Below are 20,669 nucleotides of genomic sequence, written 5' to 3'. Positions count from 1 at the left end.
TATCCGCCTATGACAGACACACATTTTGTCGGCTATAAACGAAAGCAGGGAAACCTAAAAAAAAATAGACGGACTAAGCAAAGCAGGAAGCCAATTTTTTACATCTATGTAATCGTCTATCATCTATTTTCTTGGTGAGGCTTCCATGCCATGGTGAGTGTTTCGTTTCAAATTACACTCAGTGGGTGCTAGTGAAAGTTGGTCAAAGTTGGTAGACGGAAACGCTAACAGAAGCCCCTTTAAAGAATCCGGCCTATAGGCAATTACTATTTGGTTCGGCCGGACAAAAAGTCGGATAGACGGACGGCGGAAGGGTACCCATGCTGCAGATGGACGGCGATAAACGGGCTGGGGAATTTTGACTAAAATGCCCAGCTCTGGGCATTCCAGGGAAGTATGCGTATGTGCCGTACACACAGAAATACAACCGGTGTCTTTTAGATACCTATCCACTCTGGGGACTGGTTATAAAAGTTATCGTTTTCAGGCTCCTCAATGCCGCCTCTGTGTGGACAGAATGCCAAAACGGTAAATAACTTGGACGGATACAGTGAAACGCGTTTTCGTGTGGACGAGGTCTGAGGGAGTGGATTTGTTGACACAAGGGACCTGTGTTGACAAGCACAGGTGAAGACAGTAAAATAACGAGAGGCAAAGGACACAAGGAAAACATGACCAAACTAAGCAAAAATCTACAAAATCCCATGACATGACAAGAGCCTTCTAAATGCAAGTCATGTTTCATGTGAAAACCATGTTATCACGAAATTGAATTATCAATCAAAAATCAAAAATATCAATATCTCTGAAACTACAGCCAATTCAAAGAAATCCGCAGCCCAGAAGAGAAAAGGGCACGTTGTTATCGACAAGTACAGAGAAATAACAGGTTTTTAAGGGTGATTTCAGGGGGGTTTATACATTGTATTTTACGTAAATTTAGTGTTAATCCTTACTGGACATTTTGCGGAACAGATAGAAAATGTCACAGCCCAAACCTATCACATTCTCTACCCGCCCACTTTTAACATCCTTCAGAAATATGTTTTTTTTTTTTAAAAAAAAAGATTTTGGATGTTCAAAACAATTAATAGGTACTGCACTCAGATCAGAGAGGTGTGTTTCTCAAAGTACAGTATGTGCAGTCGGGATGTTGCTGTTTGACCTTTATGTGTGATGCAAGTGAGTAATGCCAGATTACAGAGTGACTGAGGCATTTCAAGAGACGCGTGGTACTGTATTTGAGTCTATCAGGGCTGAGGGCCGTATTAATGACACTCTTATTTATAGCTTCTTTTGTAATAATTCTGTTCTACCATGATCTATCTTATGGCCATTAACATTAATTCTCCCCCATAGACACACAGACAAGCATGGAAATGTGTTAGTAACACTGTCCAGAAGTGTTGGCAGGAGTTGGTCAGTATGCACTTTGTCACAAAGGGCTCTGTCAACAAAGACCGCAAGCTTAGTGGATGTGCAACATAGTGATAAAGAGGCAACCTCAAAGACTTGTGTGGTTGTATTAGCACAAACAATGGTGTCGAGTGACAATGCAGAACAGAAGCAAGATAAAGACCTAATTGCACAGTGCCGTGTGCAGGCTTGGTGTGCGTGTAGCTGCGTGCGTCTTCACATGAGTAGGTGTGAGGAAATAATGAAAGAATGGAGGGGATAATAGGAAATATGGCATGCTTTTCCATTACAGGCTCCAAAATGGCCAGGCCCCGCTTGGACCGTGGCTTTGCTTGGCCTGGCCCGGCCTCCTTTGCGTTTCAATTATAATGTACACTAATCCATTGAGGTGGGATCAACTGAACTGTGCGAGGTTCCACTGCACACTCGCAGTTTGCGGGGTCCTGCCACGGATTTCCCGAGTGGCAGAGTCTACATCTCCATTTTTTTCTTTGTTGTTGATCATGTCCTCTTTCTGTAGCAGCCAATGTGTTCCTTGACTGACATTGCGAAAGAGGGAAGTGGCCATATTGAAAGACTCAGCTCGGTCTCAGTCAATTCATTGGACCCATTCAGTTTAATGGACCTGGCGAGGTACCACTTACAAAAAATTCTACCACAGGCTTCACTCTTTCATTTACAGGAACATATGAAATTGTAAATATGGTTAAGTATTGTGGTAAAACACAATATATGTGTATTGTATATACTGTATTTTTAGGATTGGCAATGGGCGACTGTGTCTCGCCCGCTTAAAAACCAGAAAATGTGAGTGTGCAGTGGAGTTACTGTGGAGGGTGGGGTGACGTACTGACGGACCGACTGATGGACCCCTCACCTAGGCTGCTGTGACAGATGACGAATGATGGGCCGACATAATTTTGTAAAATTCCCACCTCTGCTAAAACACAGCTATCTAGAGAAAATGTTCAAGGAATGTACTGTTGTTGTGAACATTGTAATAGGGTGTCAGACGGTCCAGGTGGGTTGGGTTGGGCGGATGGATGGATGGATGGATGGATGGATGGATGGATGGATGGATGGATGGATGGATGGATGGATGGATAGATAGATAGATAGATAGATAGATAGATAGATAGATAGATAGATAGAAACACACAGACAGGGCATGTGTAATAAAAGCAAAAATATGTATTGATCAAGTCAAAACTGACCTGACTAAAAGTTTTTTTCCTTTTTCATCATTGTTTTTTCTTTTTATAATAATTGAAAGTTCAGTTAGTTCTAATTTTCTTTTACTACATGGAGACAAAGTTTCAAGGTGATTTGACAAAAAAAGGTAAATAAGAAACGAGTGCATCAGACTCTAATAATGGCGTTTATTGTAGTTTGTCCGATTGATGGTGCCGTAGCGTGACGTCATTTGTCACCGGCAGATGATTTGCATTTTGATTGCGAGCAGCCAATCAGAATCACTACATTTTACATATGGCAATTGATGGCATTAAATTCTATAAATCATATCTAAAAAGCACAGTGACTTATTTTTTTGCAGTTTATTCGCTTCGTTTTACTTTGTTCCTGCTTGTATTTTGTGTCTATGATTTGGATTTTATTTTATGAAACCGTGACAGTGATTATTGTCACAAACAATAACTTCTCAGCCCTTTTGATTGTTGTCAATGGAGTAAAGACAAATGAATTGCTTGGCTAGAGTTGACTCACGCACTTACGTTGTTGCGTGAAGCTCCAAGTGCGACAAGAACTTTTTATTTGAGTATTGCTGGAAGTAATATCTTACAATCAAGTGATGTTATGAACTGCCCTACTTGGTAAATGATGTCAACATATGTATTATGGTCCTGAAATTTGTAACGCGTTACCAGTTTCAGTAACTGTAATAACATTACAAAAAAAATCGGAGTAACAAGTAACATTATGTCGTTAATGCTTTTAAAACTTTTGGAACGTGTTACACCCAACACTGTTCATCACTGACTCTGCAGCCACTCCTGAAACTAGATTAGATTAGATTAAAACTTCCTTTAATGTTGCCTCAATGTTGATCTTGTATTTGTTCATACATTGTTGGTTGTTATTATTTTATTAATATGATTGCGCATGTCTTCAGTAAGTATTGCTGCTGTGACAACTTATTTCTTTTATGGGATGAATAAAGTATCTATCTACCTATCCATACAGATTATTTATTTTTAATTGTGCTTTTCCTGAATCAATTGATAGAATAAATGTGAGATACACACAGTATGTACTGTATAGCTTTCACAATCGCAGCCATGCATACAAAATTAAATACAAGAACTTTATTCCCATAGTTGTAGTTTACAGAGGTGTCGAATTGCACAACAAACATAATGTTGGAGGTTGGAGGACTTGTGGTTCTTTTTGTTGTCAGAGAAATATGGATGTATTAAGTATATTAAATTGCCCTACTGAGCAAAATGTGTAAACAGTGTGTAATTGAGATGCCCCAAGAATGTGCTTATTTACCCACAGCCCAAAGGAGTATTTGTGTAAGGTTGAGAGACACCCTTAGACTATCATGGTGTAATGTCTTGATTAAATTGCCCATATGTCAGCATGTCTGTCCATCTGTCTGGCTCAGTGTGAAATTAAACTATGTTTCAGGTCACTGTACAGATTATGTCAAGGCAAAGGGAAGATGTACACACACACACACACACGTTGACACTCACACATGCAGCTCTTTGCTGACAGAAGGGCTTGGAGAGTGGGTAATGAGAAAAGGTCCTCATGCATGAAAACCCACATCAGCAGGACAGATTCTCACACACACACACACTTGCACACGCACACACAACATTTAGGCCATTGCTTCCTAGAAATAGTCTGTGTTTTTCATTCTGCTGGAGTCGAGGGAATGTTAAGATCATATGAAAAGTTTATGATGTGATGTTAATATATAACTGTCAGTCAATATCTACAGAATATTTTATAGTAACTTCTGTTTTGTAACTACCATTGACACCATAGAATAGCTTTAATAAATCTGACTTGTTTACAGTGGTCGAATGGCTGCTCAATACAATGCAAAGTTTTGTTCCAGATTCGCTTGATCCTGTTCTGAAGAAATACTTTTGATAAAAGGTGGTTGAATGTTTCACAATGTTGGCTATTGTACCACACGCAATTGTCACATCAGTTTTAAAAGACAGTATTAAAAATATTGTGTATACGTGTGTCAATCGGCCTTCTCTTGGGAAGGTAACTGCTGTCTGACTGACAGGATACACTGTAAACATTGCTCTGAAATGTAAGATGACAAATCTTGTATGCAAAACGTTCAACAGAAATTACAAAAAGGAGGTGTTTTTTTTTTTCGTCCTCTCTGTCTCCTTTCAACTGTCTGCCTGGAAAATCGTTTTTTTTTGTTTTTTGTCCTTGTCTTCCTGGAAGGGAAAGACTGCATGACATTTAAAACAACAACATACCAGGCTGCTGCTGTGGTTAAATGTCATCTTCCTTCTCACTGTTCAGTAATTGTTTTTGGCCACTCATGTAGCTCTAACTTATCCTTATTGATGCTAAATTATTACGTTCCTAACTCTAAACCCTTATATGACCCCAGCACACACCATCCATCTCCTAATCTCTCGATTATCAATACATTGTATTAATACTACATACACTCGTTTTCATCCTCTCAAATATGGTGCATCAGATTTACAGTATGTTCCCACTGACTAATTTGCCTGTTTGTTGGTGTTTAGGATCATCCACGAGGACGGTTTCTCTGGTGATGATGTAAAGCAGTACAAGCCTGTTGTTTACAGCAACACCATCCAATCTCTGGCAGCCATTGTCCGGGCCATGGATACACTGGGCCTTGAGTATGGAGACAAAGAGAGGAAGGTGAGTCCTTGTACCATGCATCGTTATACACTATTTGCATCAATACACAATATTCTGTATATAATTGTGTGTTGAATCACCCAAAAATGTGTTACTCACCATTGTGAAAGGTTGTTTGCCACTGCCATGCAATCGACTCATGACAATTATAGGTTCTACCCTCATGAGGGCGAGCAGTATAAAAAAATAGGTTGGGGGACATTGTTCAGAATCGTGACTTTGTTGTGTCTGTGCAAAATTACTTCCTTTGCAATTATAGTCACTGAGATTTTGGCTGGTTTATAACTGAATGGTTCTTTTGACCATTTCCTTGTCCTGATCTTGATAATATTCCAAATTAATAGAGCTCTTCTTACATACTCCGGTGGGAATTGTCAAACATCTTTAATGCAACCCAAAAAGTTGACCAGTCTTATATAGTATGAGATGTTGAGTTTGCACAGAATTGTCAATGTAAAGGTAGCAGAACACTGAGGTTAACATTAACGTGTCAGTATGTATTCTAACCATGTGCCATTTCATATAGGTGTTAAGTGTTTCGGGGTCACGGTTTTATAAATCTGCTACTTGAAAAACCCATAGATCATGAGCGTTATCGGTTTTCAACTGTTCCATCCTGAAAAAATGTACAGACTGTTATCTCTGCATGAGAACATAATGTTCTGTGAAATATTCCTGCTTACCGCAAGGAGGACAAATATTCTCCCAAGTGACTTTTTATTTGCTTTCTATTGAATTAGATTCAATCATCTCCTCACATGCAGCAGTGTAGCAGACAGAAGGCTACACTCCCAGTGCAGTACCTCTTGCCACAGGCTCACAGCTACCACATGATCCAAGGACTCTTGCAGCTAAACAGTCATTATCTGTTACTTGTTACTTGCATTTGCAATGTGACCGATAAATGTGGCTTCACCGTTTTGCCTCCCTAACCACTTATCTTTGATTATCAGTTGGGGGAAGTGAAATATATGTATTATCAGAATGCCCTTTTCAGACATGTTTTTGCTTGAAGCAGAAGGGGCACATTAAATTATTTGCCTCATTTTAAGAATGTGCATGACTTTTACCCAAGGCAAATTGAAAATGACACTAAATGCACATTTGTGGGCAGCCTTATAAAAGCCAGAGCTGGGCATACCGCCTATGTGATGGACCGCTCCGCCTACTTGCCTATGATGGACGGCCATTTTGTAGGCGATAAACGTTTGACGGGGAAGGCGTGCTAACCCCTGCCCACCCCACACCCATATGTGGTATCGATGCTAAGCTAAGCACAGTTGTTTTGCACAAAAAAAAAAAGTACTCATTCACATTATTTGGTCATCGAAATAAACATGATATACAGTTCAGATATTTTATTAGAGTATGAAATTTGCAAGTATAATATAAGGTTGGAGTTGTTTGTGTCTCAACATTTCTTGAAGAAAGAGGCTTATACTAAGAGCTGGGCATTCCTCCTATGTGACGGACTAGACAACCTATCTGCCTATGTCCATTTTGTAGGCGATTAATGGGAAACGTTGGACTAAGCATAGTCGGAAGCCCATTTTCCCATCCGTGCAATCGTCTATTTTCTCTGCTTTCAGAATCCGTTGGAATTATATTGCTAGCACAAACGGTTCATGAGTTACGATAATATGAAAAACCTGTCATCTTCGTCACTTTCCACTACGACTCACGGTTTCCCCCGCCCCCGTACATAGAAAAAAATGTCAGTTACCGTAATGTATGTGGTATCAACAGAAGGCTGTCATAGTGCGGCATGATGTAAAGACTTTGAGGATCCAAATGCGAGGGCGAGGCAGGAGGACAGTTTAAGTGATTTTATTGAAAAGGAATGAGGTGTAAGGAAATGCAGGTGACCAGATTCTGATACTTGGCGTGATGAAGAGGCTTGGCTAGGCTTGGTGAAGAGACTTGACTTAGCGTGGTTACTTGGCTTGCGATGTTTGGTTTGACTTGCGAGGCTTGGCGTGGTGATGATGCTTGGCTTAGCGTGATAACGAGGCTTGGCTTGGCAACAAAAGAGATGTCTTGGTGTGGCAAAGAGACTTGACTAGACTTGACTGGACGACAGGTAACTGTGACACGAACAGATATTGACACCACCACAACAACGACAATGACCCGACAAGAACTGAAACAAAAGCAGGGAACTAAATACAGACATACTCACGAGACAACGAGAAACACCTGAACAAGAGAGGAAAGGTATCAGGGAGCTGATTGGTTAACACTAGGGAGTGGAAGAAGCACAGGTGGACACAATAATCATAACAAGACAGGAACACTGAAAAATCATGAAATTAAAAAAACCAACAAGACAGGCAGATCGTGACAGAATGCTTCACTTCTCTGCTCTCAGAATGAGCTGGAATTACGTTGCTATCAAACGCTTCATGAGTTACAGTGATTTCAAAAACATGTGTCATCTCCTGTCGGTGACGACAGATTTGCATCTCGCTGGATTTATATAACTAGCTTGCTCCCAATTCTCCAAGCCTGCTGCTCCTTTGTCGTATATTGTTGTTTCACATTGTTGCTTTTTTTGTATATTTTATTTGGCTGGGTGTGCTTATGCATGCACATTGTGGTGTAGACTACATTGACACTGAATTATCATATTGGTAACTGACGATCTTTGATCACGGACCTAACGTGAGGCATTGTACATGCTCTTTTGGCATTCAAGCTCGCAGTTGTTCCACATTTTTATTTGTTCAATTAAAGAACTTGGCACACGACATACGTGTCACATCACATACTGTGTATGTTCTCAAAGCCGATGTTTCTCGAAGAAGATGAAGAAGAAGAAGAATGGAGACGGAGGAGTCAAATGCAGGAGAACTCATCATCAAGCAGCTTAAACTGTGAAAAGAGAGGATCTGTCGAAAGTAAGCCATTTTAAACTTGTAAACATTTGGGCATTTTAAGTTTGAAAGTAAAATAAGTCCATGTGAAGCTTTGTAAAGCTCTTTGGGCAGAATGATGTAGATGCACAAAATAACCACGTTAATAGTAAATTATCTGTTTGAATATGACGTATGACGTGGGTTTTTAGTGGGGGAGGATAATTAGATGGATAGCCGGATCAAAATTTAACCATGATGCTCATCGACGGAAGCGATGGCGGACGGCGGATTTAAAATGATAGGCGGACCGGCCTATAGGTGATAACTATTTGGTCCCGCTCGCCAGGTTGACGGATGAAAGGTACCCACGCTGCTGACGGAGTATAATGCCCAGCTCTGATAACAGCATCACATTACATGATCGAAAGTCAGGGCCAATGGTGACATTTCCAGATGATCGATATTGTGTAAATAAAGATCAGATTTTTTTTTTTTTTTTTTTTTAATCTTAGTTTTTAGAGGTAAAAAGTGATGAGATAGTCCTGCAGGGAATCAATATTGCAAAATGGAACAGCAACAGCTTAGTTTCATATTACACAATATATTTTTTTCTGTTTGTGTGGTGGAGTGAAAAGTCAAAGGCAAAAAAAAAACAGAGCTATACAGGTGCTGGCATTCTACAAAATTGTATTGTTTATTGAAGTTGCAACTTTTAAGCCCGGTAGCACAGCTGCCACAGCACCTTTTCGTTGATACATGAAATGAAAAAGGAGACCACACGTTTTCTAGCGTTAGGGGCTCAGTCCAAAGAAAAAGGGAGCTGCATCAAATGTGTCCATTTATTAGCACTTTGTGCTGATCAAGCAAAGGCGCTACCCGATGACATCACTCGTAGACGACATACATTCAGGCCTTTTCAGGGCTCCCCATACAATATACTGCACTGTAATTTGGCGACACCAAAAACCTACTGTGAAGCCAAAGCCAAAAGTCCATCATTCCAATTATGTTAGCCCTGCATCAAAAGCCGCAAAATCCTAGATCACACCATTTCAGAATATGATACACTACTTGAGGATTAGGAGTGTAATCCACAGAAAAGCATCAGGTCCCTGACCAAGGGAGCAATGGGTGAAGGTTAATTGAAGTTGTAATGTCTACTAACACACAATGCTGGATTACAAAAATGGACTGATTTTAAAGGCCCCAAAATGAAGTCATGAAAAATAAATGAATAACAATAATAATAAGAATAATTAAAATATAGAACATGTATCAGTTTCTTGTGGGAGTGCTCAGTTTTACATGGCAAAGCGAGCCATGTGTCCCTCTGGGAAACATATGATTATACTGTATGAGGCAATATGCCGTGTCAGTGCTCTGCAAGACTTGTTGCCTATCGGGCACCCTTATGATTTCAATGCTAAAAAACTTTGATGGTGATGTGTTTAATTCTATAATGTTTTCATGCCACCCATGTCTAGTTGAGTTTTTTACCCTGATCATATCTACCCATGTACAGCCTGTTACAAGATGTGTTCCATTATTTTTGCTTTTGCATACATAATTTATCAGTCACTGAAAGCTGATGGTTAAAGAATTAAAGCATTGATGGCTCAAGGTTTAACTAAAGAAGGCCAATCCTGTATGTAAACCTCCTTACATTCTTTGTGTCTCACCCAATTGACCACTGGTACATCCCTGAATCAGTCCCTAACCTTACGAAAGGCACTGACTGTTTCCAATTGCAATGAGATCATTGATACTCAGCAATGGGGACTAAAATAACAGCACACTGATTGATTTTGACACAATATCTACCAGTGTGTGTTTGTGTGTGCATCCATTTGTATAATACAATGTTGTATTGCATTTCATGATAAAGGTGAAGGGTAGAACTGAGAGAAAGAGAAGCCACCTTGCCAGATAGAGCCCGATGTCCTGATCTCTCTTTTGTTGCTTTGGTTTTGATTCAAGTTTAGTTTTGTCATGTTTTCCTTGTGTTTGGCAATGTCTGTCTTGTTAGGTTATTGTGTCCAACTGTGATTGTCATTCCGGTCCCTTGTGTCTTCCAATCAGCTCACTTCGGCACTTGTGTTTTGTCCAGGTTTTCTTTGGAATCTCGTCAATTTATTTGTATTCAGGCCGCGGCCGCACAGAAACACGTATCACTGTATCTGCCCAGTTTATATACCGTTTGGGTATTCCGTCCACACGGAGGCGGTGTTGAGGGGCCTGAAAACTACAATTTTTATAACCAGTCCTAAGAGTGGATAGCTCACTAAATGCCACCCTTTGCGTTTCCGTGTGTATGACACCTACGCATACTTCGCTGGAAGTACTTATTTTTCTTTTGTTATTCATCTCCCCTTTCTTGTGTGAGCGAACCATCATCTAAAAAAATAAATAAATAAATTTAAAAAAAACATAATTGACCAAAAAATGGCGGATAACTAGCGGTCCAAATAAAACCGAAACTTCTAAACTTATGTCCACCTTCATAATCACGTTTCTTCTAAATAGTGCCTCTGGGCTTGCATTGTTCTGCTAATATCACGTGACCGATTATTTTACAAGTGTCATACGTATTGATGGCTCCACTTGTCTATTGTGATCATGACTGTGCGTGTTTTGTGCGTGAGTAATGGTGATCAGTGAAAAGTGACGTTCAAAAGTTTGGATTGTTGTGATCTTTTACCATCGAATTAGGTCTGCGGGAAGTGGCTTGCTTGTATTCCAGCTTCGTCAGTGTCATGTTAAACTAAATAAATAAATCAAAAGTGTGGGTGAAGAGGAGCCGCCTAAAACCTTTGATTGTGGGGAAATTCTTCTTTTTAAATAAAAACATGTAAATACATCCCTGCCCGGTGTCCTTTTGTTGTTTCTGTTCACAAGTACTTTCGTATAATAGATGCACACATATTTACTTAATTTATGAAAGAAAGCCTTTTTAAGGCAACATCGACGAGTTCAATTAACACAAACAGGCTTCTTTCCAAAAATTACATTGATCGGTATCACATTTACTTTACCATTATTGTTGAAAGATAGGAGGAGTGAGGGAATGTTTCATTCCTAGGTTGCTTTGACTTGCTTTATCCACTAGATGTCTCTCATGTTGCTTTCGCCGAAGCATCAATGTTCCGAATCTTTTTCGGCACAATTTGAAGGAAAGCCTCAACACTTCATGCTTTACCCGCCCATCTCTATGGAAAATTGGTGATCACCCATTCAGGAAAATCTCCTTTCCTTTCATGATTGTGTTGAAATATTGGCCATTATTGCACTACTCTTCTTCACTGAATCTTCTTCTTCTTGTATGCACCGGCTTCTTCTTCTGGTGACTACCCGTGGCTGTGCTACAGCACGACTTCAGACTTGGCATATATATTACAGTCGAACAGCGTCTTCAGCATCTTCTTGAGGATGCATGCATTTCTTAAAGGGCTTCCGGTTTCACGTGATAATTTTTGGGAACAAAGTCGGCTACGTTTCCATGTGGACATGGCCTTAGTTCCCTGCTTCCTCGTTCTTGGCGGTTCACTGTCCGTTTCCAACATTTTTCACGTCGTCATCGTTGTGATCAACAGTGAAATGGACATTAAACCACAACGCAGTATCGCATGTAGTGGGTTGCAAGGTTTGTGTGAATGAGACAAAAAAAAAATGCAAATTTTCTCAAGAAAACCATGTGAATGCTAAATGAGTAGTGTACCAGTTAATGAGGCAACAAAAACACTATTTAGTGTTGAGTGCGTTTTTTGGGTTTTTTTTGCTGCTGCTGCTACAAACTCATAACCTTCCCATGAAAACCTAATATTCCATGGAATGGACCGGGGAAATGAAAACCCAGTGAGACAATGTCATGACCAACTAAGCATCAAGGCTTAGGGGCACTGTCAGAGAAAATTAAAGAAGTAAAAGAACTTGAGCCCGTGTGGCAAAACTACTTCAGTCTCCTCATTCTGCAGAAGCTGGGTGGCATAATTGTCCCCTCTTTATTTAACATCCGGGTGTGTTTTTTAGACAATAACTAGTGAAAATAGTAAGGTTCGCTGGATTAAGATGGCTTGTTTGTTCAAAATGATCCCTGTGATGCTTCGTTGCAAAAGGAGCCCAGATCGTTTGTCACGGAGGTAGGTCTCCGTTTCATATTTTTGACGCGGTTCGTTGGCTCATTGTTTTATTCATTGCATCACTTATGGCATTAGACCTTTAAGAAGGCTTTTTGTGAAGATGTTGCAGGGCATTTTTAAAGGCTTTTTGCACGATGTGGGCTTCACATGATCTGCCGCCGGCTTCATGTTTGCACTTAATCAATGCCAGCATTAAATTAGTGATTGAATGTATTTTTTAGGTATGTATTATTTTGACCTGAGTTTGCAATAGCAATATCACGTATAATACAACTTCAACGAAGCGGTGCCTCGGAAGTCAAGCAAGTTTTATTTTTTTATTATTTTTTTTTTTTATGATGATGTATTACTATTAAAATTAAAATTTACTCTTTTGCAAACAACTAACATTGTTGATAGATTGAATTAGAGAGTTTACGCTCGGGCAAAAGTTTGGTTTCTTACTAGGCCGTATTTTCCGGACAAGTCGCTCCGGAGTACAAGTCGCACCAGCCATAAAATGCATAATAAAGTGGAAAAAAACATATATAAGTCGCACTGGAGTATAAATCGCATTTTGAAAGGAAATTGTGGGCTTAGTATACATCATTTCCACCAAGCTACAATGCTACATGTAGCATACAAGAAAGTTACGGTAAGATAACTTTAAACTCACCAAAACGATTACAGATCGCTTAAATAAGTCTTTTATTCATCCCCGACCACATAGAATGTTTCCAAGTCTCCAAAAGTATTTATGTATTTGGTCGTAATTATGTCTTTCTCTCCTCTCTGCTGAGTGTGCTCCTCCTTACATGTGTGGCTGCATGATGCAATACCCCAGCCAGAGGCAGGCAACTGCCCGTTTGTGGTTCGTTCTTATTCAACCACCGTCTGTAAGTAACTTAGACAATTGTGTGTACCGGTAATAACCATGCAACATTTATATAGGCTGAATTGTGGCTGATTGTACTGTGTTGTTGACTGAACATACTAATCGCTATCGCTAATGCTAATCGCGGTTGTTAATCATTAGCATGTCTGCCTGTTTGTGGTTTATTCTTGTTCAACCATCGTCTGAAACTAACTTAGACAATTGTGTGTAATGACATTTATATACGAGCTGAATTGTGGATGATTGTAAGTTGTTGACTCAACATACTGATCGCTATCGCTAATGCTAATCGCGATCGCTAATCGTTAGCATAGGCTCATCTTGTTCATGTCTATGAAAATACATGTGTATGTAATGCATAGATTGATAGTATTTTCGGTTTCTTGTGCAGTTTCACAATATAACCAGGAAACTTCGCTGCACACCTGGATTCAGTGGAGTTTGTTTGTGAATGTTTAGCTGTTTGGATAAACTGGCTTGCTCGACTAGCAAGGCCTGTTAGTTTAACAAAACATTGGACTTTAACCGTTTAAATTATTCATGTATTTTAATTGCTTTTAGGATGTATCTCATGTTTCTTTATGTTGGTTACAATAACATGTGAAATGATATAGAAGTAATTGTCATGGCTTGTTAGTGCTGACTTGTATTTATGATGTTTTGTCTCCCTCTGCAGGTGCTTTAGTGCTAAAGCGCCTGCAGACGGAGGCAAAAAATAAGTCACAAGTCAGCACGAACAATCCATGACAGTAATGTGTTAATAATTTCACACATAAGTCGCTCCAGAGTATAAGTCGCAAACGGCCAAACTATGAAAAAAGTGCGACTTATAGTCCGGAAAATACGGTATGTTGGAATGTTTTGCAGGTCTCGAGGGCACAATTAGCAATTTGCAAAACTACTTACTCAATGCGTGTTCGTTTTATCCGTCAAGAAGGTATCCAGCGTGAATAAAGACTCACACAAGTCGATTGAATTTGCATCAGTTTTCTTTTCCATCGCTGAAGTTCAGGAATCACACAATGATCAGATCTGGGCAGCTTTTCCATCCTTGCGAACGCTCTCACCTGAGACGGGTGAGGGCAGAAAAGGGGCATAGTCTAACATGCAGCCCTCACATTTATAATGGCCTCAAAATGTAAACATAATGTGGGCTGGTCTGCTCCCTGGCTGGCCCTGTGTGTAGGGCTGATCCTCTCCAGCTTGGTCAGATCAGGGCACGCTGACTGACACTTTTAATTGATGAGATAAAATGTCTGTAAATGTCTAACTGCCATATTGTTTTTTTGTAACCCTGTTGGCTAATATAAAGCCATTCATATAGATTTAGATCCTTCAATACAATGTACCTATAGTTCTACAACTGTCTTCTCCTGCATGCATTTTTCTATTGTATCCCCAATTGCTGATGCAACGATGCTAATTTCCACCTTTGGGGCTAATAAAGATTATTTTTTCTGATAGCTTATCCAAATATTACTGTATATTAATATACTTTTAACATTATAATCCTTTCCTCTCGACTGACGTACGTGGTGGCCTACTAATTCGTTTCCTGTCCTATGTAGCCATTTAGCATTATTTTGTACAATTTTCTCTCCAGACACTTATTAATTTGCCTCTTATTTTGGTATTGTTGGTAACTCTCCACTATAACGTCGTTCCAGCCTGCCCTAAGTGACAAGTATACTGTATCACCCAATCACTTATTTCGCTGTTTCACGTCTGCATGTCCGTCATGATAGCTTAGCAATTAGCATGGCTTCTCCGTCTTTCCTCGTCATCCTCGTTTCATGATAACGATACTAGTTACAAGTGCATTATATTTGCTGCCATGTAGGCTGTGTTGACGCCAGACGCTAAGTGAAATTGCAGCTCCACATCGTGTTCCGCCATGTTAGCTAGCCAGCTGTAGCTCGCCGGGAGCTGCAGCAGTGCAAGATCACAATCACCAAGCATTCCTATACACGAAGAGAGGAAAGCAGCGAGGTTGGGCGACTGTGCAAACACACAGGTTTTTATTTTTCATAATAATGTAGTGTTAACTTCATCGCATTCATTTTATGAAATGTTTATGGGCCTGTGTCTTGGTGGCCCAACAGCACCATACTGGTGAGAATTTTTGATGCTGTATTGCTTTTAAATATTAATCAAAAATATATACGATCAGAATTACGTCCGGAATGAGTTGGAATTCAGATGTTTCCATAACAAAATACAGGCAATCCACAACATTTGTTAGCTCTGTATTTGTATAGTGAAGAATTATGAGACCAACAATTCCTGATTGATTCATAAATTGATTAAGTGTGTCTGGATACTTTCATCTGGATAATGTCGTTAGATTGATAGATCATCCTCAATTATGGAGATACATTTGGAATTCAGCCTGTGCTAACCTCTTCTGATAACACCCCAAATCTGGTCCCTGGTCGTGGCTAGTTGCTGTGGCAACCCTATGTTTTGCCTTGCTCGCAACACATTCCGCAAGCCTGTGTCCAAGGGCAGTGTGACACAAACACACACACACAGCTCACACATCACACCTCACACACTCACACAATGATATCATGCTTGAAATAGACTGTGTTGTCGCTGCAATCTAAAGCCGTTTTCATGGATGTCTCAAAAACCAAGGTTAAAACCCTATTATGAAACCTTTTATTTGCCAGACGTTTTGATTGTTTTTACTTTGTGTTAATCACACTAAGGTATGTTTTAGGGCTGTTCGATTTTACCTAATAAGAACATCCCGATTATTTCCTCTCAAACCCGATTTTTTGATTACGATTACGATTTCTTTGTAAAATAAAAAAATAATGAAAAATGAAGTATTTAGAATGTCTTTTATTTCAACTTAATATTTCTTTCTTTGAACTCAAAATGCCAGTCAATTTAACTTAATACACACAGAACAATCCATTGGGATTAACAGCATTTTACTTACACAATAGATTTCCGATCTGTTCTTAATTAAACCAATAATGTAAGAAGAAAGTGCATATACCATCTGAAACGAAATCATCAACATTAGAGAAGGTAGACAGTCAAGTCTGTAAACCAAACAGTCAGCAAGTCATTTTGCCAACCAGCTAGTGACTACCCTTTCACCTTTCTCCCTGGTCTTACTTAAACATAAATCAATGATTAGTTCAAAACTAAGTACATCAAGCTAAGTATGGATGTAGACTGGAAAAAAAAAGGGATGACTTTCACATGTGGAGTTACTTGCTCGCGGGTTATATTGTACCTGCGGGGCACACACTACACTACAGATCTATTTTTGCCCAATTTATTCACTAAATGCTCACTTGCCTGAGCAAATAGCAGGATCGCCGGTATAGCCATGGATGTTGTCGTTGTTTCGGACTGCGCGCTCGTGGGAGGAAGCGGAAATGCAGAGGAAACTACGGTGGCTTAGATACACCAAAAATAACAAAATCGAAGGTGCCGAGTTGAACGTTTTTAACATCGTTATATACAGAAAATTCGGTTACGGTTCAAAATCGCTTAATCGAGCAGCCCTAGTATGATTGATTGCAATGTGCCTCACAGGACTAGAAGTTACAAATTTGACATGAGCAAATGATTTTTAAAGTAAAACAATTAAATACAACACATCCACAATGCAATTGTGGTCTTAGCTCAAATGAAGCTTGGGAAAGGACGCAGCTGCACGTACTGTATATGCATGCAAGCATGCAGAAAATGACACCACAAAAACACTCTGTGTCTCAATGGACTTGTGAAGGGAAAAATGGCAAGAAGAAAAAGAAAGGGAGTCAGAATAGAGAGCTGCATGGAAGGAATAGGCATTGCATGTAGAGACTGACAAAAGAAAGGAGAAGAAGAGTGGGAGAGCTGGCGGGCAGGTAGGTGGATGCTCGGTTTCCTCATGGGGTCATTTGTGTGCGCTTTCATGTGTTCCAGTTGCACACTGTGAGTATATGAACAACGCCCCTGTGATGATTACCATTTTCCCTCTGCTCATTATAGAATGAAGCAACCTGCGCATGGAAACACGTCTTGATTAAAGTTTAGGTAAACACAGGTTTCCTTCACTGTATATGTATATAAAATATATATGAAAAAATATTTTATTAAAGTACACAGTTGCACCAAATGCTGTGTTGCTTTGACAGTAAAGAAGAGTGATTTGGTATATATTTACATCATTCCAAAAACTGCCCAATAGAGAGAGATGTGGACAAATTGTTGGAGTTTGGCCCACGAGCTTTGAATTTTTAATTTTATTTAAGGGAGCACATGTTTCTTCAGAAAACAGTGTATCCTAAAACCTCAATTTGTGAAACCTGTTCCATTTGTAGTTCTCTGTGAACTGTTGACTGTGTTTTTGGACTTGAGGTGAACAAAATAATACGGTCATGGAAGCAAAGATATATATACTTTGCTGCTTTTTAAGCAGCTAGTGTTGACTCAATTTCACCCAGCAACCGTAGATCTGCAGTCATGATTGTAAGTCCAGTTAAATTACAGTGTGGTGTCAGTAAGGGCATCCACATAAAAACTGAGCCACAAAGTTTGCGAACTTAGAAACATGACTCGCTGTGGTGAGCCCTGATGGGAAGTAGGCGATTTAACCTAGAATGTAAATCGTGTCGTCATCATGATGGGTACTGATGTGCTTCGTAATATATTTTATCCGCAGAAGCCATTTCATTTTGAGTTTGAGTGCAGAATTAAAGAGCCCCCCAATAGAACTGCTCTCGTGGTGTCCAGGGCAGGTAGACGTAAATAGACTCCAGCTCACCCGCAACCCCGTTGAGAATAAGTCATATAGAAAATGGATGGATGGATGTTTTAAGTAGTCCAGCACATTCCAGCAGCTCTCTTTGGAAGCCCCTGCCTTTTTGCTCATTCACCTCTTATTTCCAGCTTCCTCTCTGTCACTTCCCCTTTCCTCCACACTGATCAAAGCATCAATCGCTTCTTCATCACTTACTTCCTCATCTCTTTGTTACTTTAGTCTTCATGGTTCTCATGTTCTCTGACTTCACTGTCTGTACCTTCCTATTTATATACTGATTTTTCCATAGAGATTTTCTTCTATTCCTGCCTATGCTACAAATAAAGTTAGTTATTTTCATGACAATGTTCCCTCTTGAAACTCATCCTTAAAAAAAAAATCATGTGAAATATTCAAGCAGTTTTGTGTGTTGAGGGTAAGTATAGTAAACCAAAGAAAGTCAGCTTCATGAACGTGAGAGAGAATGAACTGTATCCTAGCAACAGAAAGAACTGTGATCCCACACCTGAGCTTTACTGATTTTTGTGTTTGTTGGAGATAACATGCTTCAGGGCTAAAGATTTCACTAAGATATAATGTGTCTGTGTTTACTCATAACCATCACATGACAAGTATTCAGAGAAGGGGTCTGTTTGTACATATACAAAGTAGAATGCAGGAAACTGCCAAACAGGTAGACGTTGTCTTTTGGCTGCTACTGAAACACTGGATTGGGTTCATTGCTTATTTCACAGCCCTTCGTTAGTTGTATTCACAACGGTAGATCTCTCTATGTGGAGCCGGATACGTTTGTACTTTCTGCCTTCTTGTTTGTGGATATGAATACATTGGGGTATTTCTGCCAGGCATTGAGTTAAACTGGCAGCAGAACACACTGGGACAGATTCCAGTCGGCACTGATCTGAATAGAATAAATGGAGAAATAGGGATGAATACCTGACATTATGAAGTTCCTTGAATACCTATGCAGGACATTTACACACAGGTTAAGGGTTGTGCCTGCAGCATGGCAGCACAATGACTCATTGGTTTGCCCTGTTGCCCTCACAGGAAGGGAAGACGGTTCCAATCTTTGGTTCAGGCCTTTCTAGTGTTATGATTCCGCAGTAATCTGGAATAGAGAAGGACTCAAAAGCAGGAAAATTAGATAGATTGTAACAAACACAAATTTATTGGCACTTTGTACAAAAACTCGCGAAACTGACAAAGTTCAAATAAGAGCGCTGGTAACGAGAAGACCCAGGAAAAGGAGGTTAACAAAAAAAACGCTCGCAAAAGACAAGGATCAAAATATGCAATTTACTTGTAGTGCCGAGACAAGAACAAAAATCCAATCCCGCATAGACAAACAAAACTCGAACAAAAGGTGCTTGTCATGAAAAGAAAATATAAACCCAATTCTGAAAAAGTGCCACCAAGAATATATTTACAACAGACGAGTCCAATACTTACAAATTAGCAAAAAACTCAATGAAACAAAGACAGCAAAATACATGGTGAGAACAAGAGAGGACGTCTAGAAAATTCAGTACTCGGTGCCGTGATCAAGAGTAAGCCGAGGAATAACCCGACAAGGAGCAAACAACTTGGCAATCCTTATATACTAGGCTGATTGCAATGCGTTGCAGGTGTGCCGCTAGAGGGACACGCCCACCATTCCAGCTGGAAAACACACCAAACAGAACAGGATCATGACATTTAGTTGTCTTATTTTCTGTTGTAAGGCAATTAGTGAGTCGTGTTTCACCCAGGCATCTTAGAATCAATTCCCCGTTACTGTCCTATTTATAATTGCACTTTGATTGACTGCCGTCCAGGGTGTAAGTCTACTTTTTGCCCCAAGTCAGCTCCCGTGACTTTGTACAGGATAAGCAGAATAGAAAATGATTGAATTGACGACTGCAGCCTGCTGTTCAGTCACTCGGTGCGTGGCACTATCACATTGTTCACTGGGTTTGTTCAAGTCCTTTGTCCACACTGAAATCCCACAACAATTACTCAGTACACAGAAAACCCTGGAATTTGTAAAAGCCCTCTGAGCCTTTTGGAGGAAAATTGTTGAACGTCACCCATTCCATGACTTTGCCCATAGCACTAGCAGGAGGTTTTTATGTTGTTGTGATCTGCGAAATATTTTAGATTATTACGATTACAAACCTTTCCTACATTCTTAATGACAACTGAATTGAGTGATAATTTGTACTTGATGCCAATTAATCACGTGTCAAATCGTTTGGCTTGATTTCTTTTTTGTTTTGTTTCTCAAAACAAGGCAACAGCTGTGTGTGTCCGCGTCATTAAGCCTGTTCATCATGTCAAAATGCATAACATCAGAAAGGCTCTGAGCCTTTTGGAGAACAAACACACTGAAACCATGCATAACCCAGACTGCGCAGTTTCCCCTTTTAAACCCTCTAAAACTTCCCTCACAAATGCACGCGCACACACGCACACAATCGCAGTCTCGTTTACTTCCCTCACTGTGTTTACCAACTAGGCTGGCGCTGCCAGCGTCATATGACTGGCACACGGAACTGCCAAGCCACTGTGCTAAAAACCGGACCATGATGCCTTGCTCTTGTCGTCCCAAGGCCGGTGAACATCAGCACTGGTGTACTAAGCACTGCCTTCTAAGAAAAACACCACACCTGCACACCTATAGTGAGGGATTCACAGACTTCCTGGGCAAAACACAAACCTTGTAAGCCTCATCGATCAACACAAGG

At 40.0% G+C, this 20,669-nt stretch overlaps 1 protein-coding gene and 1 long non-coding RNA gene across 4 annotated transcripts in view; one reads left to right on the top strand and one right to left on the bottom strand.

Moving 5' to 3' along the window:
• gnao1a (guanine nucleotide binding protein (G protein), alpha activating activity polypeptide O, a) overlaps positions 1-20,669 on the top strand; it is a 97,559-nt gene that overhangs the window by 15,527 nt on the left and 61,363 nt on the right. For all 3 annotated transcript variants that reach the window (XM_086027192.1, XM_086027190.1, XM_086027191.1), the window contains exon 3: positions 5,169-5,310. In XM_086027192.1, the coding sequence (XP_085883318.1) occupies positions 5,169-5,310 (142 nt within the window). The remainder of the gene's footprint in view (positions 1-5,168; positions 5,311-20,669) is intronic.
• On the bottom strand, positions 18,702-19,494 carry LOC147148322 (uncharacterized). Its single transcript, XR_015086366.1, has 3 exons — positions 19,396-19,494; positions 18,927-19,070; positions 18,702-18,844 (listed from the first exon to the last, which is right to left on the bottom strand). It is a non-coding gene; the product is annotated as an uncharacterized LOC147148322 (long non-coding RNA).

Source organism: Filicampus tigris, chromosome 4, assembly GCF_054856515.1.
Source record: "Filicampus tigris isolate MCC_2025a chromosome 4, RoL_Ftig_1.0, whole genome shotgun sequence".
NCBI lineage: Eukaryota > Metazoa > Chordata > Actinopteri > Syngnathiformes > Syngnathidae > Filicampus > Filicampus tigris.
Note: the sequence above shows the minus strand (reverse complement) of the source record. Positions and strands in the feature narration are given on the sequence as shown.